General features: G+C 33.9%; 4 protein-coding genes across 5 annotated transcripts; 1 reads left to right on the forward strand and 3 right to left on the reverse strand.

Moving 5' to 3' along the window:
• The first annotated feature begins 1539 nt into the window (after nt 1-1539).
• On the forward strand, nt 1540-4578 carry LOC107424648 (zinc-finger homeodomain protein 6). The gene has a single exon (XM_016034492.4). It carries the CDS (start codon nt 3026-3028, stop codon nt 4223-4225), a length of 1200 nt encoding a protein of 399 aa, XP_015889978.3. The 5' UTR covers nt 1540-3025; the 3' UTR covers nt 4226-4578.
• Nucleotides 4579-7741: 3163 nt separating this feature from the next.
• On the reverse strand, nt 7742-9947 carry LOC107424670 (late embryogenesis abundant protein D-29). 2 transcript variants are annotated; one of them, XM_016034519.4, is made up of 3 exons: nt 9606-9947; nt 8961-9070; nt 7742-8750 (listed from the first exon to the last, which is right to left on the reverse strand). In XM_016034519.4, the coding sequence occupies exons 1-3, from the start codon at nt 9800-9802 to the stop codon at nt 7927-7929; spliced, it is 1131 nt and encodes a 376-aa protein (XP_015890005.1). In that variant the 5' UTR covers nt 9803-9947; the 3' UTR covers nt 7742-7926. The 2 variants fall into 2 exon arrangements, with proteins under 2 accessions (XP_015890005.1, XP_015890004.1); XM_016034518.4 differs by having other exon boundaries at nt 9597-9946.
• Nucleotides 9948-10700: 753 nt separating this feature from the next.
• LOC107424645 (uncharacterized) lies at nt 10701-14945 on the reverse strand. Its single transcript, XM_016034488.4, has 8 exons — nt 14399-14945; nt 13905-14000; nt 13620-13730; nt 13065-13374; nt 12529-12619; nt 11777-12119; nt 11536-11684; nt 10701-11342 (listed from the first exon to the last, which is right to left on the reverse strand). Exons 1-8 carry the CDS (start codon nt 14681-14683, stop codon nt 10823-10825), a joined length of 1905 nt encoding a protein of 634 aa, XP_015889974.2. The 5' UTR covers nt 14684-14945; the 3' UTR covers nt 10701-10822.
• Nucleotides 14946-16847: 1902 nt separating this feature from the next.
• Nucleotides 16848-18973, reverse strand: LOC125423705 (protein RADIALIS-like 3). The gene is made up of 2 exons (XM_048478656.2): nt 17872-18973; nt 16848-17076 (listed from the first exon to the last, which is right to left on the reverse strand). Exon 1 carries the CDS (start codon nt 18152-18154, stop codon nt 17915-17917), a length of 240 nt encoding a protein of 79 aa, XP_048334613.1. The 5' UTR covers nt 18155-18973; the 3' UTR covers nt 16848-17076; nt 17872-17914.
• Nucleotides 18974-22870: the final 3897 nt, after the last annotated feature.

Consider the following 22870-nt stretch of genomic DNA (forward strand, 5'->3'; position numbering starts at 1 on the left):
TGGATACAACTTGGAAGTGACAGTCAGCGACGAAAATATTGAACAAAATTAATTATAAAATATATATAAAACCTGAGAAACCCAAGTGGCCGTGGAAAAACGAAAGAGCAAGACCATGGAGCTAGCACTTGGCTGGGCTTTCGCCACGTCCCCGGAGTCCCAGCATAACTTGTGCAGGCATTGATTAGGAAGAAAGAGGTTGTCCTATTTGTTTAATCAGTGAGCTTTATTCCTTTTAAATTAACGAAGATTAATTTGTTGGAAATTGTTCCCCTTCCCCTTCCCTCCCTCGGTTGCCAGTGCTAGTGTCTTCGATAATCTTAAATATTAAATTTATAATTATTTTAAGCGGCTCACGGTATATTATTGAGTTTGGAACCCTCAAAAGCTAAGTACTTCTGACTTAGAGTAATAAAAATAAACAAATGCAAGAACTTTTTGGGGGGTCTTGTTTCCTAATTTGTCATAAAAACAATGGGTTGGTGTCACGAGAGAACAAAAAGGTGCATGTAACTGACCAAGCAACGCCACTCTACTACTCTCTTATTTAATTATTATATCACAATATTAATTAGATGCTTGGATACCACTCTTTTAATATAAAAATATTTTAAGTTGCAGAGCTTGCATCTCAAAACCTAGGGGCAATGGTGTGGTTTTAGAATCTGCAATTAATTGGAATTACGTAAAATAACATTCAATCAAATTTTTTAATCTTTGAATTTGAGTTTAAAAAAAATTTAAACTTATCTTGTAAATAAGATACAAAAACATGTTCATGATGTGAAGCCTAAACCTCCATAAGTACTTGTGCTTAAAAAAATAAAATAAAATTTAGCATGAATAATTACATAATAACAATAAATTAATACTATGTTTAATTGATGAAATATGAAGAAATAGGAAGAAAATGAGCTAAAAATGAAAGGAGGCGGAATAATACAAAAGATATTGATTCTTTTATTTTAATCAATTTTATTTTTCAAAATGGATGAAAATGGAAATATTTTAATAGATATTTTTAATATTTAAAAAATATTTTTATTATTACTGTATAAAAATATTTATTATCTTTTGTATTTTGTCATTCATTTTCATTCACTTAATTATCTAAATATCAATTATTAATAAATATTTTTTTCTTTTATTTCATTATTAATTTTTTTTACATTCCTCCTTGCGTGAATGTGTTTTTTTTTTTTTTCAATAGTAATAAATAAGCTAACTATGTCATATACAGTACTTCGATATATAGTACAAGAGGTCATAACCTAACCATGGAAAATGGTTTTGTGGAATGCATGTCGTGGACCAGAAGAAAACAGTGCATTGACCAAAATTAGGGGAAGTAGGAAAGAAGAGGCAAAAGTCAAATAATGCAATTTAGAAAAAATGTTAGATATTGGTTAACGTGAGAGAAAGAGAGAAAGAGAGTGTACTGCAAAAGCGACCAAAATAGTGCAGGATGTGTGAGAGAGAAGAAAAAGAAGAGAAGAAAAATCGCCAATAATAAGTTTTGGTAAAAAAAAAAAAAAAAAAAGGAAAAGTTTTACAATGAGGGAAAGGACTGAGGCACCTCTGCCCGTGGTTAAAGTCTTTTTGTAGCAGAAACTCCTGCAGGCGCACAAACAGCCTCGAGTAGAGAGAGAAAGACACACCAAGGGAATCTGACACACCACACACACTAACAAAAACCAATTTGTGTGCTGTGGACCAGCATTCTGATCTCTCTCTCTCCGTCTCTCTTTCATTCGCTTTACCTCCCATTCTCCATCTCTTTCTCTCGCTGTCTTTATTAGGCTAAATAAACCGCATTGTTTTAGAATTTGAGCAACTCTAATTGGGTTTTTTTTTCTCAGGTCTTATACTCAAATCTGAAACCATTTAATCTATAAGGAATTTGAGATTTTGCAGGAAGATTCCAGGCAATAAGCAGAGTAGCGTCAAGTCCGACACATCGTTTTCTTTCTTTTTACACAAATCACACACACATTCGATTTTTTTTAATTTTTTTTTTAAATGGTAGTAGGTTAGGGTTTGCAGAGAGAGAGAGAGAAGAATGGGCAATAATTAGGAACTGGACCAGGTGCAGTGTGTGGGAGAAGACTAACATGACCCTGTCGGTTGTTCTGCAAAGACTACTACTATTCTTTCCTCTCAGTTTTTTTGGCCAATATCTCTCATTTTGAGTACAAGTCTAACTCATCTAAAAACCTCTTCCTTTGATCGATGGATTTTATTGGGTTGGATGGGTGATAGGAAACACATAGCCTTTTTTCTTCATCTCTTTCCACCTACTTTCTGATAATGTAGGATTACCTTCTTAATGAAATGCTAGAGATCAACAACCTGTGCTTATATATATATATATATATATATGGTTCTTTTTGAGTTCTTATATATATATAAATATATATGCACTACTGTTGAAGCTATCAAGGTGGTAAATTTTATTATTATTATTATATTTTAATTTTTAATTTTTAGCTTTTAGTAGGTCCCGCACTGGTTAATCCTTCCACTGCTGCTCTGGAACTCCAATAATTTGCTCTTTTTTATTTTGGGGGTTTTTTAGTGTGTCTGGTGAAATTAATCTAACCTTCTTATCTCATCTCATCCATCACTTGTCTATCTACTAATACTGCTCTGTCACTCGCTTGCGTTTTTGAGAGCTAGGGTTGAAATCAGTGAGATATGGGTTGGTGGGTTTAGCACCCAGAAAAAATGTCAAAATCAGAATTAGGGAGAGAGAAAAAAAAATATTAATCTTTTTTGGTTTAGCTTATTTGTTCTCTAATTATATATGTTTGTACTTGTATTAGATAGATGGGGAGGGAGACAAATTAGTGTTTTGAGAGAAATTAGTGATAAAAGAACAGTAATTTGAGGTAGAAGATCATTAAAGATGGAGATGGTTAAAGAAAGCACTCCAAATTATTTTTATTGAAAAATAAAAATAATTAAAAAAAAATAGAAAGAGAGACAGAGGAATAGATCAAGGCCTACATTAGACATCAGAGATTTAATGGAACTGAGAGGCCAGGATAAGGAAATAGGGATGCCGAGCACTGTGGGTTATAACTCACCCAATATAGAATCTTCTTCTTCCAAGCTAAATTCTTCGTCATCTCTGGGTTTGGGAGAGAGAATTAGAGATCAAATTGGTCATGGTACCTCAATCTTCAGCCCACCTCATCATGAAACCCTAGACCAACACCATACTACTCTTTCTTTCCAATCCCATTTCCAACCTCTCAATATTCCTCAGCAACATCAACAGAAATCCAGAAAAGATCATCAAGACCACCAGAACCCAGATCCAGTTCCAGCTCCAATTTCCACATCAAGTGCAACAACAATAATAACAGCCAGTGGATCAAACTTCAAAACACCACCTCCACCACAACCAACACCACCACCATCCACGGCCGCCGCCGTCGCAGCTTCTTTGGTACGGTATCGGGAATGTTTGAAGAACCATGCGGCCACCACCGGCGGGCACGTGCTCGACGGCTGCGGAGAATTCATGCCCAGCGGAGACGAAGGCTCTTCGGATTCATTTAAATGCGCCGCTTGCGAGTGCCACAGGAATTTCCACCGGAAAGAGATCGACGGCGAGTCTCAATATTTACCTAATGCTAGTTACTATTCCTATAACCCCCTCAAAGACATCAATGGCAGGAGAAGTTCAATTGCTACTACTTTGCCACCTCATCCACAAATTCCTTCTCCTCCTCCTCCTCCTCATCATCATCATCAACATCAACTTCATCAACAACAACAGCAACGTGTTCGTCATTATCAATTCTCTTCGCATGGTCTTTTGACGAGTCCCTCTGCCGCAGCCGCCGCCAGTGGCAGCCTGATGGCACCGATGATGATGACTTTCGGTGGAGGCGGAGGAGGTTGGACGGCCGCGGAGTCTTCAAGCGAAGATCTCAACATGTTTGAGTCGAATTATGGAGTTGGAGGACAAGCGGGTTGTTCAGCAGTAGTGCAGCATCATCATAATCAAGCAAGTGCATCGAAGAAACGGTTTCGGACGAAGTTCAGTCAACCGCAGAAGGAGAAGATGATGGAATTCGCAGAGAAGTTGGGTTGGAGGATCCAAAAGCATGATGAGCAAGATGTCCAGCAGTTTTGTTCTGAAGTGGGTGTAAAGAGAAAGGTTTTCAAGGTTTGGATGCATAATAATAAACAGACCATGAAGAAGAAGGAAGTGTAAGTGTTATAAGGAAAACAAAAACAAATTAATTATTTTCAATCCCTTTTTTTCCACAATGGATTCTTTACTACTGGGGTGAGAAAAAGAGGGGGAAAAAAAAAAAAAAAAGATTGATTTATTAGTGAATAATTAGATTTAGATGCATGTGCATATTATAAGAACAAAACTAGATGAAAAAAGGAGGAGGCAGACTATAGCAAATTACTCCTGATGATTATTGTCTCAATTAATTTCTCTCAGTGATCATATTGATTAACATCAACTTCATTGTATTCTCTTCGTTCTTTGTTTATTTTCATTGTCAATTTCCAACATATAAGAAATTGGGATCTAAACCTTTTTCTGTTTCCCCATTACTAGCTAGCTTAAATCTTTCATTAAGGAAAAGTTAAAAGAAAAAATAACAGCTTTTTGGTTGTGGTGATGAGTATGAGGGCCCTAAGATCTATCTGTGTATTATATATGCATGTTCCGGCTCAACATTTCATTTCAGGAAAAAAAAAAAAAAAAAAAATCATTTCATGTATTGGTTATTGAATTTCTTCCATTAAAAACTTCAATATCTATTAAGCTTTGAAACCTTGGCTCTCTAAAACCCTACGGTTTTTGCTTCAGCTGCCAAAGCCGATTGGCAAACGAGACAATACAAGTTGTGCTTCCTGTTTTTAGGACACAGACATCTGCAAATTCCAAATAAACCTTTTCTCTTTTATATCTCTCTCTCTCTCTCTCTCTCTCTTTTTTTTTTTTTTTTTTTTTGTTGGGGGGGGGGGCGCTTTTAACCTCTAATAGGTTTTCTATTTGGAATAAAGTTTCTTCTTGAGAACTTTTATTTATTTATTTTTCCGTACATGAATATTTTGTAACCTATAATATAGCTCTTTCTGTTTTGGAAATTTTTTGGGCATGGAAATATACATTTGTGAAGACCAAGCATATGTAGTAGTTAGCGCATTCTCAATATATGTTGAATAAAGTTGAATGTCGAACCTATTATATAGGTTGCGCATGCCCTTACAAGGTTTGAACTGAAAGCATTTTCTAGAGAAGAATCTCCGACAGTGAGGAAATTCAGGCGGAAAAAAAATGTCCAAACATTGGAGCTTTGACTTTAAAACATACATAAAAATGTTTTCGGCCAAATCTTATATTCAATGCAAGACAATGACTAATTAGTTATAGAAGTTTTTCTTATTTATTAAATTATCACTCATTGCAATAAGTTAAACGGTTACCTCTAGCAGACCATTTTGGTTTTTATAAAGTTAATTTTTATTAAATAGATGGTGGTGTGGCTTAAGTTTAGATTTTTAAAACTAAATTCTGATATCATGTTTAAATTGTAATTATATATCTTTAATATGTATAACCAAGTGTTTAACATGGTTTCACATAGAAATTTACCAACCAATGATGTTTTTTCTTTTCAGACATGAATTCATTACGTTCAACTAAATTTAAAATATATTTCCTTAATTTCTGAATATCAAAAATAAAAAAATTACGAGGAGAGGATGACCAAATTAGAATATTATTTTCATTTTCCGTTCTGAAAAATACTAATGTGATTGTATAAATAAAGTTCACAGAACCTACACAATGTCTTTAAAATTGTCTGAAAAAGTTGCAGCCTAAAAGCGTGTCACACGTTCTTTTTTCTCCCTTCCTTTTTATTTATTTTTTTATTTTTTTTATTTTTTTATTTTTTTATTTTTAAATTTTTTTATCTTTTTGATTTTTTGGCGAACAGATTAAAGAATCCTGTTCCTGAAAGTAGAACCAAAAATACAGACCAAACTAAGCCATTTCTTCCATATATGCTAACTAAATTCTTGAAATATACATAAATCATAAATGAGTTGCTTGTCATGCGAAGATCATGACACCATGTAAAAATTCTTTTATGAAAACAAAATTTCAGGGATTTGCATGGATCATAAGTAGACTCGGATGAGTAGCTAGCTGACGAATTTAAAGCTCAATTAAAGAAAGTCAAACCAGCTAGGACGGTAATTAATTAGTAGTCGATCGTACACAAATTTTATTCCAAGATTTTTTTTTTTTTTAATCCAAGAAAATTTGTACTTATATAAATATATTGCTGTAAAATTTTGTATTAAAAAAAAAAAAAAAAGGAGAGAGATACACAAGAGATATAGGGGTAGCCAATTGATCATACCTCCATGGCCGCCATGTGACGAATATTAATGAAGAGTCGTAAAAAGAGTCATAAAAATAATTCAGGGGTTCACATGCACGGATCAGAGAGTATATTTACAAGCATCTACTAAAAAGATAAACTACAAATTTCATTGACTCATTGTTTGATTTGACATGAGCTAGCCAGCTTTAAACTTGCAAAAGAAAATTTGATAAACCAATTATAAAAATCATTCCCTTGAAGGAGCTCAGCTCAACTAAAAGCAAAAGATAAAAAATAAAAAAAAGGCTATGTGCAAGCAGTACTAAAGAGTAATGGCATAGATGAAATAACAAGATTTACCATGGTCCCCATAGAATGCCATCAAAACAGCCATTAAACTTAGGGAAAGGAACTTCCACACCCAAAAAAAAAAAAAAAAAAAAAAAAAAGGGGAAATGAACGGATAACCACTGAATACAGTAATTAATGGCTCTCCAATGAGAAAAACTGACAACTGAAAAGGATGAATGGACAACTTAATTAGTTGAAAAATTAGCATTGATTCTTATATATGTTTGATGGCGCATTGAATTAAACCTCTCTCAACGGCTAATCATTCTTTTAATTTTCATTTTCCTTATCATTGAATCTAATATATTTAATCAAGTACCCAAAGTTTGCGTGAAACGTATGATTTTAGAGTACACCCCATTAGATCATTAGTTGAATTGATTAGGTTTCAAGTGTGTGTTGTCATATTTCTTCCACATCTGCATGCAGAGTTTCTCTCTCTATATGTTGTGACTATGATCATAATCTTAGGTATTTTATTTATAATTTTAAAAATGAAAACCAAGATTGCTTATTACAATTCACTACTGCCATTCCCCTGATCCTTATCAAATATTTATCATATAGATATATATGTTCAATGTAGTAATCTTTTTGAGAAATCATTCGTAGTTGAAATTGCCTAATTCAATAGTTGATAGAAAAGGAATAAAAGATAAGAAGTTAGAATCATATATCATAACTAATTTAACTACTATCTGATTAAGTCATTCAATATTACTACATGGAAGCAACTTATTATATATATATATATATATATATATTTCTATGAAAGCATAGCTCCAATGGGCTTCAAGGACAGCAATACTATTACTAGCTCTATATTTGCCCATACATTATACAAAACTAGTCACTATATAGACAACTTGGACCCTGCAACATACCAATCCAATAATGCATATATATTTCTACCATCTAAGAGACCAAAATAGTATTAACACATCATAAAACCTCTTTTTCACATGAACTAGCTAGACTAGATCTCATTTTGAAAAAACCAACCAAAAAAAAAAAAAAAAAAAGAGAGAGAAAAAAAATCCACAAGCTAGTTTGCTTTAAAAAAGTTAAGCTAATAAGAGTTCCTGGAATGAAAGATTTTTAGATAGAAAACACATTTATTATGTAAACAAAGGAACATATATAGCAACGATATAAAACTCACAGTCAGATCGATGATATCCACTTTAAGTTCTGTGGTAAATCTTCTTTATAGATTACCATCACCCATTCTCATTTTCGCCCCAAGATCGCCTGCTGCCTTGGACGCTTTCTCCTTCGCAAACTCGTAGTTATTTTTGTCTTGTGGGGTCCCACTTTCCATGGCGGAAAAATACGACTCCTCCACTTTCTGTTTAGCTTCATTGTATGCGTTCGCGGCTTTGTCTTTTCCATATCTCATCGCTGCCGACACCGTATCTTTCACATCATTGGCCTCGTCCGATTCCGCCATTTCCATCATTTTCTGCTTGAATTCATCATATGCATTTCCGGCTTTATCTTTTCCATATCTCATCCCTACCTCCATCGTCTCTTTAGCATCGTAAGCCTTGTCGAATGCCATGTTTGAGGCCTGGTTGAATTTTCTCTTGGCTTCATCATAAGCATTCGAAGCCTTTTCTATCCCGAAATCTATTGCCTCGGACATTGGAACTTTGGCTTCCTCGGTGTTGTCCGAACCAATACTTATTTTCTGTTTAGCTTCCTCATATGCATTAGCTGCTTTGTCCTTCATTGTTTCCTTGGCATCGTTGTATGCATACTCTGCTTTATTTTTTCTGGACCCTATTGCCCTTGCAATTGTCTCTTCAGCATCTCTGCCTTTATCTGAAGCTCTTTCTTTAGCCATGTTAAGCTTCTGTGCTGCATCATCGTAAGCACCGTAGGCTTTCTCTTTTCCATAGTCAATTGCTCCTGATATTGTATCTTTGGTGTCACTGGCTCTATCCGTAGCCATTCGTATAGTTTGATCTGCGTTATCGTAAGCTATATTGGCTGCGTCACCAGCCTTTTCGGAAGCATACTTGGACATTTCTAAACAAATATAAGCTCTTAAGTACCAAATGGTGTTCATACAAACGATGATCTATTATCAAGAAAAACAAGTATATATATTTTTTTATCCTTTGAATAGAATTGTCAAAACATATTTAAAATATTAGTCCCAAACAAGCTCTTCATCTTAATCCAAAAAGGCAATAGAAAGACATATAAAATAAGCTGAGAAAAAAAAAAATTAATTACCGGATGCAGCGGAGCTCATTGTCTCCGCGGCTCTTGAGGCTGCATTCTCAGCTTTATCCTTCACATTTTGAGCTGTCTCTTTTACATTCTCCTTCCTCATTCCAATCCCCCTGCTCATGTAGCAACAATTTTATATATATATATATATATCTAAATAATCATTAGTAAACAAGATAATAATAATAATATATATATATATATAAACAAATTATCTCACATAAATAATTTTGCTACACTATCTAAGCAGAACGCGCCTAAATTAAAATGAATATATATTTACCAATTCTTTATAATCCATCAATCATATTCAATGAATTATTTAATTAACTAATATGCGAGCAGATCGCATCTAAATTAAAATGAATATATTTTATTATCGATTCCATATAATCCATCAATCATATTCAATTAATTATTTAATTAATAATTTACATGTAATTGAATTATATAATTTATCATAATCCATAAATTATAAATGATGGATTAGGCACATCCACGTTATAGTGGGTGTACGTGGATGTACGTGGATATAGCAGAACTGCTCATATAAATGTACAAAAAATACACATATAAAATATACATAGCTACAATTATATGCTGGAAAGACGGATCTAGCTAGGGTGATTGATAAATTACTCGGAGAACCTATCAAAAGCCCAATCGGTCCAGGAGTTGGTATTTTCCCTAGCATCTTGCATGGTCTCCTGGGCTCTGAGCTTGGCATTCCCAGCTGCTATGTCGGCTCTCTCCCTCGCGTTGTCCATGGCATTTTCGCTCCAGCACCAGCTCGTACCTATCCATAAGCCCAGCCATAACATCAGCAATGCTGTTCTCTTCGCCATCTCTCTTCTTCTTCTTCCTTTGTTTTTCTCCCTGCGAGTTTTTGTGTTCCAGAAATTACGAAAAACTGACGTCGAATCGGTTTTTTAAGTAGCAAGGCAAACAGAAAGAGTTTCAGATCCTATACCTATGAAGTCGCTGGCTTATTTTTGAATGAAACTTGTCAAGAAAAGTCGGAGGCGGTTGTGTTTCAGACAGCCAGACAGGTCCCTTTTACGTGGCGCTTTTGGGGGGGCTTACGTGGCAGTTATTCAGATAGTTATAAATGGGGCAGTGCTTCCTTTCCTTCCACGTGTTGCTTAATGCTGGTCCGCAAATTAAGGCACTTTTCTTGCCCAATTTCCGACGGTATATTTTATAAATTTCATTTCAGAATTATCGAATTCGGTTTATTGAGAGTTTTTGTTTTTAACAAGTCAGAAATTCTTTTTCAGGGTAGATACATTTATTATCATGTATTATTTTTCTGACTACAGGGTAAATGCTAACCCCCTTCATAATTGCCTCTAAATTGTTAATTTTCTAACAGTTTCGTCTAATTATGTAATTGGAACTTGTACTTTATTTTCTTATAGTTTATAATGTGTCAATATTAATGTTTAGAGTTAATCTTATTTGATAGTGATTTTCTTCTATTTATTTTTATAATATTTAATTAGCATATAACTTTAACCATGTTCAATTTCAAATGCTTCGAACATCACATTATCTAATCGCCTTAAATTTTGTTGCATTCTTTATGCAACGTAAATTATCATTAAAAAAAAAATTAATTATCAACCTCCTTTCATAAATTAAAAAAAAATTTGATTATCATCGATATTCATTTGAATAAAATAAAAGCACCTAAGAACCTTACTTTTCAAGCCAAACGTCCTCACTCTGTTTGAAGCAGAGGGGGGAAAAAAATCATAAAATACATTAATTAATATTTATTTATAAAAAAAAAGTATTTAATTAAAACAAAAATAACTATTTTTTGGGGCCACAATTGAATGAGAGAGGGGCAACAAAATTCTCTTCTAGCTAAACTGGAGCTGACCACCTTCAGCTGCTAGTTGAATTCGCTGATGGTGCTCGGCAACTTTGTAATCTACAATCTCACGAAACAAGTGGGAATCTAAAACACAGTCTGGTCGCCCATATACAGCTGCTTGGACACCGGCCATGAGTTTTGCTATTTCACGACCAGAGAAACCTTCGGTCTTGCGTGCAGCTTCTCGGATCATATCATCAGACATATCCTTGATGGTTATTTTCTGTGTCGTTTGCTTAAACAAATGGCCCCATTTACTAGGCGTTTTGCCACCATTACCACACAGGTACTTGTTCAAATAGAGCTTTAGTAGTTGAAAGCGTTCCTCTTCTCCTGGAAGTGGGAACTCGATCACTTCGTCTATACGGTCAGTGACAGCAATGTCAAGATCACCTGGCCTGTTCGTGGCAAGGACTAGAACGATGTCTCTGGATTGGTCTCCCGTTCGAAAGAGCAGTGCATTGAGAGCACTTCGCTGAGCTTCACTCATATGTATGCTATTACGTCTGCATGGCATAAAATGGTTCTAAGTATTCCGTGTACAAATATGTGCTGGTAATATAGTGTGTTATATAATCTGTAAGCAGACATTAATGAAAAAGGCTAAGCTTATTGTAATAACAATGATCCGCCAACTACAAGTTCCATCGTCAGAGGAAAAAGGAACAAAAGAAAAGAGAAGAGGAGAGAACTATTTACTCGCATAAGAAAGCATCTGCCTCGTCTATAAAAAGCAGTAAACCTTTGCTTGATTTCTTAGCCCAATCAAATATTTGATGGATTTTGGTAACAGCCTGAGGACCCAGTGGAGCAACATCTCCTCCAGTCAGCATAGCATAGTCCAATCCCTGTACAAGAATACTTGGTTACGATTGGAACTTCGGAAATGAACCTCAGTGATTAAATACAAATAGGGTGAAGCCGTCAGTTGGTACAATACCGATTTTCGAGCAATTTCCCTTGCAACCATAGTTTTACCAGTACCAGGCGGCCCATAAAACAGCATGTTACGAAAGGGCGCCTGGTGAGTCTTTGTGTTTGCTGTAGCTCGAGCAAGATGCTCTATTCTCCTTTTTAACGAAGGATGGAGAACAATGTTTTCAAGACCATTTTTATTTTGCAAAGTCCCAGAAGCCACAGCTCCTGTACTATATTTTAAAACTTTATTCTTTGCTTTAGAAACTATTTCCGACCCTGGAAACCTTGACATGGATGATTCCCGAATCAGTGATGGCTGCCCTAGTATCCGGTTAATGTACCCCCATATAACTCTAGCACCTTCTCTGTAAAAGCAGTAAGAAATATAAGAAGATAATTAAATGACATATTCCAATAAAACAATACAACCATCAGAAATATATTTCTGACACTCATGCAAATGGTTAAAGGCATAAAAAGGTACTTTTTATGCAAATTAACATTAAAAATACTAATCAAACAAATTGCAATATAGTTAAAAGATAAATAATCGTATACACCTCCATATAATACACTGTTTAAGAAGCTATTCGACAAGTGAGAATGATACAATGGAAGCAAATAAATAAATGGTAGTAAAGCCTGGCCGAAAACACAAAAATGTTGTGATGGTGGTGTAATTTCGATGTGGCAGTTTACATAGGAAGTAACCACCATATGTTTATTCAAGAAATGACAGTTAGCTCAGATACCATGAAATGATAGCATACCGACCTAGTTGTATAAACTCCTGCAGCTAATGCTGTGGCTCCTCCAACAGTCATAATCAACTTATTCCTATCGGTCAGCAAAGTTCTAACACCTCCTGCAGATTGCAGTAGAGAAATAATTGCATTATTAAAATATTCTAATAGATAATCTAAATGTAAAAAATTAGATTTAAAAAGAAATTAAATGTTCCACCAATGTTGAAATATTCAAGATAAGAAACTAAGATGAAGAACATAATCATCATGCACTTCATACAACAGAAATATAAGTGTCAAATTAGAAAGTGCAAGTTAAAACTTTTGCTCTGCTATAAGTGATAATCTATAGCAATACATTCTGCAAAGTAACAATCTACCTTCAGAATTCCAATTTCAATTTGTGAAATTTACTCTCAAGTGGAAGACTTTGCATCAGTAGAATGCATAGATAGTTAGGTACTGAATCTATAGGAGGGGGGGAAAAAATGATTCTAATCATTACGATAACTATTCTGCATTTGGATGATATCAATGCAACACATTTTCTTTAGAGTCCTTTACCTTCTATATGACTAAAAGTTGCATTAATAGCAGCAAGCCATTTTTCTCTTTCACCATTTATCCGTTCTACAAGCATTCTCCTGTTGTGGTCCTCAGTCAATTTTGCTTCATAGGCCCGACCTTCAGCCTCTGCCATGGCCTTAACTCTTATGGTTTCCCGTTCTATTTCGGCTCTCTCTTTCTCAGTCTGGCGCTGCTGAGCTTGGATTTGTTCCTCAGTAGCTCTTCTTGCCTGTTCTTTACGTGTAGAGGACTCCTCTTGCATCTTAACCAACTCAACATTATGCCGCCTTTGGGTTTCATGATCTGTCTGTAAAGAAGACAAATGAAAAAGAATAAAAAATTGTCCTTGTTTTTCATAGATGGAACAATTAAAGAACAATGACGCAAAACCATAAACTTGACCAAGGTTTAAAGATAGTCCAGTGAGGAGGAAAAGGGGCAAAAACTAAATTAGCAAGTAACTGTTTCAGTATGCATATATATGAATGTATCATTCTAAGTCCCACAAAAATCATTTGATAGAAGCATACAAACTCATTTTACTGTTTGCACCTGCATTCTTTTTCTAGCCAACTCATCTTCATATCGTTGCATTTGGGCTTTTGCCTGTGCTTGTTGTTGTATTAGATTTCTTTGATCCTCAGCCAATTTCCTCTGCCGTTCCTGCCAACATAAAACAATACAATGTAAGTTGAGACTTGAGATCCGTATAAGACTGAGGGGCAAAACAGAACCAATGATTCTTTTATACAATTGAACGACCACAACGTAGAAATATAATAACAAATAATTCAACACATTAAAGGATAAAAAACTCTGAGATCGATGGTAACTCACAATATCAGCTTGAGCTTGAATTGCTTCATGATGAGCCTTTTCAGCAGCAAGCTCCGCAAGGCGTGTTTGTTCCTGCTTTCTCATTAGATCAACGACCTGGCAAAACAGAAAGGAATACCATGACCAATTTAGACCTTACTCTGATCCCAAATAAAAGAATGATCTATGGTCCAGGTCCATTGGCTAGAAACTCAGGAAGAATTTTTTATTTAAAAAATGCAGCCTTTAAAATGGGTTTCCAAAGATGTCAACATCAGAGTAATGCACCTAAACTAATCAAAATAATTGAATTGGGACGAAATGGGTGAAGAATACGATACAGGTTCTCTAGAGATGAACCAAAAACCTAAAGAACAGAGTTCATAACCGCAAAATTTTATATTCTTTTTCATTTCTTCTTGAGTAGAAAAATTTGCAAATTTCTGCTAATTTCCCCATCTTTCCTTATCAACTAAACGAAAAAAAAAAAGATACAAAAAAAAAAAGAAGAAAACCTGTTTGAAATAGGAAGAGTTATTGATTTCCCGGAGAGCTTTGGCGCCTCTTTCCAACGATTCAGGATCGAACCCCGACCCTCTCGGCTCTTCAGCAGCTGCAGCGGATTGGGATTCCGATTTGGCATCGCTGCTTTGGTCCACCGGAGGAGGCGTAGAAGAAGAGAAAGGAGGGAATCGAAAGAAACTGTCGGCGTACGCGCGGTCGGATAGCGTGGACAGTGACGCCACGGCGGCCACGGCGGCAGCCATTGCTGCACACGAGGTTAACTTTGAGGCCGCCATAGCTAAAATCTGAGAGTTTTTTTATCTGGAAATTTGTCTTTTATTTTCAAAATTCTAACGGAATAATGGACTCATGGCCATCGATTAGGTTTATCGGAACCATCGGGTTTACGGGGTTTAAACGCCTGGCGCGACCGAGAGTATAAAACCCTAAACCCTAACTATTGGGTTTGAACGAAAATGAACTGACACATTTCTCGTGTGCACTATACAAATGGGCTTTTGCGTGAGGAGTAATCGGGAATTTGGCCCAATACCCTTATTTTAAATTCCTTAACGGAAAATACCCTTCCTTTTTTAAAGTTTTTTTATCTACCATCTTTTTTTTATTATTCCAACTCTACCCTTACTCTATAAACCACGTACAATTTCTCTCTCTCTCTTATCAATATCTCATCTCTCACATTTCACATCCAACCCCCCCCCCCCTCTCTCTCTCTCTCTCTCTGTTATTTGTTTTTATTTTTTTATTTTTTTATTTTTTTTCTCCATTCCATTTCCTTTTCCTTCTCCACACGATCCTTTTCCCTCTCGCCTCTCTTTCTCTATGATCTCTGCTATGGCGTCGCAGAACTCAGTCACCAATCCCATTACTCAGCTGCTTAACTCCTCCTCCAATAATTTATTTATTAATTAATAAATTAATTAATTACTTGCTGATAAGGTCAGCTGGCAAGGCTTAGAGATCGAACTGCCACTGCTTATCGTAGGCAGCAAAGCAATATCCACAGAAATATCTACAATATATACAACAATATCCACGTATCAAGCTTTTTTTTTTTTTTTCGCAAATAATCAAACTGAAAAATATACATAAATACTTAAGATGAGGGACGCTTTTCCACGGAGAAAGAAGAAAGTAGAGATTTTTTTGTTTTCAATGGAGGGGATTATCTGTGAAAAGTAAGAAGAATAAATGGTGCAGGGACTTGGCATTGTGGCGTGGGTTCTCGAAAGACCAAAAAAAAAAAAAAAAAAAGAAGGACACTCGAGTCATTTTAATTTTTACTGAGGACAAAATATATATAAATGGGTAAATAAAAAAAGTTTAAAAGGGTATGGATATATTTCATTAAGCCCTCCAAACAAGGGGAATGGGTTCGATTCCCCTAATCTTAATCCAAGTCTCAACCGACTACCGGTGCCGACTCAAAGCTACCAGTCCATTCCTAGGCCCAGATTGGCCCAATTATTTTACATTGATATTTATATAAAAAAATATATACATATTGATAAATAAAATATAATTCCACCTTTTTATTTGATGCACAAATATTGATATAGTTAATAATTTTATTATTTCAAGTTTTTCAATAAAACAGAATTATGAAATCTAATATTCGCGTAGAAAAATAATAAAAATATTTAGGAATTTGATATTTAAAAAAAAAAACAAATAAGTTGTTACAAATTCTACTATTAAATCATAAATTTCGTTTAAATAGACTGTATAAAATAAATTACAAAATATATTAGGGTGAGGAAAATTATATTTTTAATGTTTTCCAATTGAAATATCATGATTTGGCATAAATTTAAAAATTTTAAATAAAATTAAAATCATATTTAATACTATTATCCCTATTTTTAATTTTATGATTCGGTACAATATTTTAACTATTGATTCTATTGTGAATATATTGTATAAAATGATTAACACAAATCTACACTCTTCATCAAGTCTCCAAATTAGTTGAGATGCTCCGGCAACTAACAAAAAAAATAAAAAAAAAAATTGAAAGGAATAAAAATCAATTTGATTAAATTTTTGAAATAAAATTATTCAAATTAAACCAAACCAAAGAGACTAAAATTAATTACATATTAGGAAAAAACTGTAAAGTATTTCATAGACAAAGATAAAAATTATATCCTTTCATATTTTCATATATTAATTTCAATTCTCAGTTATTTTAATTTAATTTAAAAAAGAAAAAAGAAAAACTAAAACCAAATCATTGATTCATAACCATGTTAAATATAAATATATATCCTCTCTACCAATAAATAAATAAATAAAGTTCAATGTCAAGGTGTTTTTCTAAATTATGATTCATGTTTAATTTTAACTATATCTCAAAAAGAGTTAGCTTTTTGTTTTGTTTCGTTCTCAATAATTTCAATTGAAGATTATAGTATCCAAATGGACTAAGATAAAATTGGATGAGATAATGAGATAGCTAGTATATTATAATTTATGTAATGGGATACTAAACCCACAACATTGATTTGGTTACACAATTGGACCGGACAACAATAGTGAAGGAGAACTACAAGACAGGAAGAACAGGACAATCACATCCAAGTGACCAACTAATTTCAATAGATACTTCTCTGCATGTGCTACTTTTTACACCCCTGCAACTTCATTGAAACTATAATATTTCAACAACCTGCATAATGGAAAATGCATATAATTATTCTCACATGTCTATAAAAAGGGTTTAACATATCCAATCCAATTTTTCTATTTATGAAACAAAATAATAATTTTTTAATACATCTTCACTTTCAAAGTAGTAATGCAGCCAAAGAAAGCTTTAGTTTTTTTTGTCCGAAAGACCTGGCCATGAGTAAAAGACAAACTGACAATAAGAGAAATGTTATGGAGGAATGAAAAAGAATGAATTAAAAAAATGAGTTGGGACTTCTTCAAATCCTTTTTTTTTTTTTCTTTTTTTTTGAGATTCAAAAGAAGAATGCAAAATGTCTTCTTGTATCTCACATGGGAACAGTTTCAAAGTTGTTATCCTAAAGAGGAAGGATTAGATCTCATATGGGCTTTCTTCAGCTTACAGACAGGATAAGAGGTCGAACATAGTGTGGTCAGTCTTCGCCTTTTACATTTAATGTATACATACATATATGTATATATATATATATATATAGTACATAAGTAGTTTGGAGAATAATATATTTGACCTAATGATCAGTTGGAACTTGGAAAAATTGGATGGACCACTGAAAAAGAAAAAAAAAGAAGAAGCTATTTTCACAATTTTACAATTCACTGGACTTTTCCAAAGGCCCACACATCAAGTTACATGAGGACAAAGGCAATGCCAATGTACAAATCAGCTGACGGTTCCCCTGGAAGGACAAGCATTAATCACAAGCACCTAATCTTTGAAGGAAAATGTAAATGTGAAGAGAAATGTGGTTTTGGAGTTGTAAGGGAAAAAAGTTACCTGTTGGCCTAGCCCTTGTAGTACAGAATATTAGAATTTTGGCTTAGCTGCTGTTTCCACTTGACTTGTATTTTGGGAATGGTACTTTACCAGACTCAATGTGCCTAATATCCTCTTCAAGGATCTCATAGTGGCGTTTCACTTCCTCAGCAGATTTACCACCCACGGCTCGAGCAATCTTCTGCCATCGGTCAGGTGTATCTTTATCGTATAAAGCCAGAGCTTTTTCGAACTGTTTGTTTTGTTTAGGAGTCCAAGAGGAAGTGAGAGAGTTGGATGCCATTAGCAAATGGAAAAAAAAAAAAAAATAGCACAAAAATAAAAGTTTTTTTAAGGAAAATGTGTATTTGTTGTTTTGGATCAGAAAAAGAGAACGAATGGTTTTATTGTTGTTGGAGTCTAAGGAAGATTAGACTCAACGTCAAGGATTGGCATGGGAAAGAGATGAACCAAATGAGCTCCTTATAAGCAGGAGGAAAAGCAGGCAGTGTGGGGTTCAGCCAGTTGAGCGAATATATCTTCCAAACGGGCACAATATAAAGTGACCCGTCTCCTTTGGAACCACAAGATAGAGCAGGACAAGGAATAGCAAGTGAAAGAGGGAGAGAATCAGTATCAAAGGACGGCCTCTTTTGTTTTTTTTATTGAAACAAATAATATTCCTTTTATTAAATTCACTACTACGTTGAACTTCTTTTATTTCTTACTAGGAACTGAAAAAAAAAAAAAAAAAAAAAAAGGGAAAAAAAAAAATCATCAGCTCCCCAGCATGTTAATAGCTGTTGTTGCTTCTTCAGGCTATTCTCTCTAACCATTACCAGATGGAATAAGAGTCTGTTCTGCTTGGCAGAGATGCTTTTTTGCCATTTTTATCTCTGAATCGATTAATTGTTAGCTTAAGAAGTAACTATTCTCTTTCTGCCATTTTTTTTTTAAGAGTTGTAGCTCACTTGCATAATCGGCAAAAGGCCAACTGGTGTTATTCTTTCACAGAAAAAAGCTCTGCATCATCTATGGATATGTACAAGAAATCCCATTAAAAAGTTCGGTTCAGCAAACACTGAGAGATCCCCACTACAAATTTGTAACTTATCAAGATAACTCTGTTCAGATAAACTACAATTTGATTTCATATGAGATTATTTCTAATCCAGTTCTTTATCTTACTTATCTTCGAGCTATATCTATAATCAGAGAATCCAAAACATGGTTTGAATTTTTATTCCTTATATTTTTCACGATTTGCGGTACCAAAAGTTGTATAGAGATGGATTAGAAACTATATGCTTTCCGCATAAGCTTTAAAGTAAGAAATAGAACTATTTGTACTTCCATGATATTTAATATTTTACATGCTAACCACGAGATGCAGTAAGCAGTTAACCTTTCGGGATAAGGAGGCAACTGATCTTAGTTGCTTATCAATTATCTTCTTCTTCTTCTTCTTCCTTCTTTTGTTTTTTTGGTTGGGGCAGGTTCTGGAGAGTACTCTCCTTATCAATGTTTAAATATTGATTTTGACATCGATTTTTGTTTGCTACTGAAGTACTAGTACTAATATACTTTTATTATTGTACAAAATCTTTAGACTTATGCTAATTCAAATTCGGGAATGCAGACGTCTACAACTTCGCTTTATCAAAAATATATGAAAAAAAAATTGCAATTTTAACTGAATATGCGCAAAATAATAACAATCTGAACTTTTATCCAACAAGGTCAATAAAGTTGCATCTCAGTATGGAGTTGTTACTCTAGTAGTATAAACAGCAAAAAAACACTTCCAGTTCAGTTCATGCTTAACTTTTTTATTTGAGCTTTTCAAGTTCCCTAAAGAGTCAATTGTTTCTTAGTAAGTCTAATGTTTCTTAGACAGTGAAAATGATTAAGTTGTTAAATTATTATTGGTTTCAAAATTTAAAATTTTGAAACTTAATATAATATTAAATTATTATTAATTTTAAAAGCTTAAACGGTTAAATATAAGTTTATTATTTATACCAAACTATCAACATAAATCGCTTTAACAGCCATTTTAAGACCACTACACATACATGTTATATCATATCTTACCAATTTGAGTGTATGAATTCTTACCATTTTCTTCTCAGAATAAAGCCTAATCCATTACATATGGACAGTGCTAATGGTAAATCTACAATTTTTACAGTTGCTCTATCATAAAAAAATTCCACTTCTTTTCATCCCTCGTATGACAGAGAGAATAAGGGTATGCCCTTTTGTTTTTTGGGTAAAATGAGAGTAGGGTATGCATATTCATTTGGTAGTTCGGAATTCAAGGGTGATACAGACTGCATATTGGTCAATAAATTGACCTCTTGGGCGATCTTCAAGATCTCTTTGCTAATGATTCTTATCGTCTAGTGGTTCTTTTATTTTTCTTATTATATTGTTATTGGTGCAGACATTATGGTTCTTGATTCTTCCACTTCCTGTTATTCGAGCTAATATATGGTCTCAATTTATTGCTAAAAAGTAATGGGGATTTTCTTTCATAAAAAATAAAGATAAAAATAAAAAAGTAATGGGGGGTGGTTTTGGAATTTTCGGTATATTCTCAAAGGCTCAACTTGAGATAATATCTTGGCAGATACACAGAACTTCACTTGCCTACCGACCGAGTTGGTTTTCTAGACACTCATCGATTGACTTTGATTTTTTTTTTCTTTTTTTATTTTTTTTTCAAAAGTGCCATTGTTATTTGTTTCCTTATAAATATACGTTTGTTTCACTGCTGGAATTCCGAATTTTGCTTTTCCACAATACCACTCTAGAAAGAAAAAGAGCGAAAGGGAAACAGTACAGTTGTGTATTCATGAAATTCAACGCTCAATGAGCAGTACCATTCTTCCAATTTACATCCTTATAAATTTATTAACCCAAGTTAACAAAATTATCATTCTTCGGTTACAAAATATAAAAAAAATGTGACAGATAATGCTTCGCTTTCACAAGAACTTGTTATTTCCCGGTCAAAAATTAAAGAAATATTGTTGGTTATATTCTAAGATCATGTTTTTGGTTGCAGAGAAAACTAAACAAATTGAAAAAAAAAAAAAAAGTTTTTAGTTAGTTACAGGTTTGTTTACTTGGGATATATATATATATATATATATATTGTAACAATTGTTTGCTTGGGATTTGCAAGGGGGAAAGGCTGAGAAAGTTGATATGATTGGTTGAATGAGACTTTTTTTTTTTTTTTTTTTTTGGTAATATTGGTCGAGTGAGACTTTAGTATAATTAAAAGTAAAGAGAATCTGTACTGGTAGGATGTAGTGGTCCTTTAAGTACATGATCGTTGCTGATATTAAGAATCCTTATCATCTTTAGCTCAGGTCGCTTCCCGTATAAAAAGTTGCCTTAATGGATTCCCTCTCCTTTTTACTCTCTTTGTAAATCAATTTTGTCGCTATTCCATATGTAATTTTATTTTTATTTTTATCTTTTGGGCGATGTCATCCGTATTCGATGCGTCTAATTAACTAGTTTACAGCTAGCGGGTGCGTTTTTAAAATGGAATATGTCTACATAGATCCTTCATAAAAATCCATGCTTATTTTTTCAGCTTGCTAATGGTCCATACACATTTGCTTGCACAACCACTTTTTGAAGGAATCTTTGAACAGAGAATTTTCGATCGGAATTTTATAGAAAATATGCAGAACCTGAATCTGCATCTTTCGGCGATTTTGTTTCCTAAGCATGAACAAGAAAAAGTCTACACGAAGCTATATCAATCGATAATACATATGCGTAAAGAGCAATAAATGCACTTCTTTATCAAAGCCAAAAATAAAAATAAAAAAAAAATGTCACTTCTTTAGACTATGATTTTCACCCGAAAAAATAATAATAATAACTATGTTATATATGATTTTAATTATTTTCATCTATCCACAAAGTGGTGTATCTAAGTTAAAAATATAATTCCAACAAAAATAATTGGATGAAAAAATTACCATTTTAATCAAGAAAAATAATTTCATATATCACATATATATCACAGGATGGATGACTGAAATGAAATGAAGTAACATTTATTATTGTACTACCCCCAACATAGTTTTGTATATTACAAATTAGATGGAATGATAAGTAATCTTTTTATTTTTCCTAGCAAATAGCTACCTAGCTAGGTGCAGGAGTAGCTTACCTGCCTGATATGCTAAAGGACATCTGGTGGTAGATACTAGATATACTCCTAAGTGATAGAAGGTCTGTGGTTTGGATGAGTTTGATAAGATATGAAGCAATAATTGTGAAAAACCAAGACGATAATATACAAGTGGGAAAAATCGATTTCTCCAATTTTCCAACCACATGTTGCTCTACACTTAAGGTCATGTACATGTTCGCCTAACACACCGCAGCGAATCTATTTGCTTTGATTGAGAGTTGTTGGTGGTGTTGGCATGACAGTTTTGACTGTTTTGAACTGAGTTTAATTTCGTCGTATAGCCTGCGAGACTTGGTTTGTCGTTCATCACTCATAATTCATAGCTGCGGGCCAGGAATTTTCAGACAGTCTAGTGCAGACGGATAGTTTTTTTGCAGGCTTTTTATTTGGATAAAATGAGCCCATGTTAATTTCGACGTGGGACTCTTTGGATCCAAAAGGACACAGCCCACATTAATTAGTTTTTAAAGATCAGATAATTCTTTTGGGCTGAGTTTGTTTCAAAGTCAATCAAAAGACTTAAAAATGTGAGATTAATTTGTCATTATCTATCTCCAGCCTTTTATTTATTTATTTATTTTAATGATATATGTATAAAAAGAAAAAAAGAAGAAACTATAGGAGGATGATGGGCATTGGTTTTGTGGTCCTGGTATTATTGGAAGATTATGACGTCGCAGAATTCTGGACAACCTAAAGATACATTTGCTTAATGATCCCACCCCCCCAACCAAAAAAAAAAAAAAAAAAGGGAAAAAAATAGATTGATTTGATATTTGATAGGCACATAGTGCAAGC

The sequence above is a fragment of the Ziziphus jujuba genome, chromosome 7, assembly GCF_031755915.1.
Source record: "Ziziphus jujuba cultivar Dongzao chromosome 7, ASM3175591v1".
In the NCBI taxonomy this organism is placed as follows: domain Eukaryota; kingdom Viridiplantae; phylum Streptophyta; class Magnoliopsida; order Rosales; family Rhamnaceae; genus Ziziphus; species Ziziphus jujuba.

Coding starts and splice junctions, on each gene's coding strand:
- LOC107424648 (XM_016034492.4), top strand. CDS start 3,026: ATGGAACTGAGAGGCCAGGATAAGGAAATAGGGATGCCGAGCACTGTG.
- LOC107424670 (XM_016034518.4), bottom strand. CDS start 9,802: ATGGCGAAGAGAACAGCATTGCTGATGTTATGGCTGGGCTTATGGATA. Junction 9,071..9,596: donor GCTTTTGATAGGTTCTCCGA/GTAATTTATCAA, acceptor CTACATGAGCAG/GGGGATTGGAATGAGGAAGG. Junction 8,751..8,960: donor AATGAGCTCCGCTGCATCCG/GTAATTAATTTT, acceptor ATATTTGTTTAG/AAATGTCCAAGTATGCTTCC.
- LOC107424645 (XM_016034488.4), bottom strand. CDS start 14,683: ATGGCGGCCTCAAAGTTAACCTCGTGTGCAGCAATGGCTGCCGCCGTG. Junction 13,731..13,904: donor TTCAAGCTCAAGCTGATATT/GTGAGTTACCAT, acceptor TTATGTTGGCAG/GAACGGCAGAGGAAATTGGC. Junction 12,620..13,064: donor AACTTTTAGTCATATAGAAG/GTAAAGGACTCT, acceptor TGCAATCTGCAG/GAGGTGTTAGAACTTTGCTG.
- LOC125423705 (XM_048478656.2), bottom strand. CDS start 18,154: ATGGCATCCAACTCTCTCACTTCCTCTTGGACTCCTAAACAAAACAAA.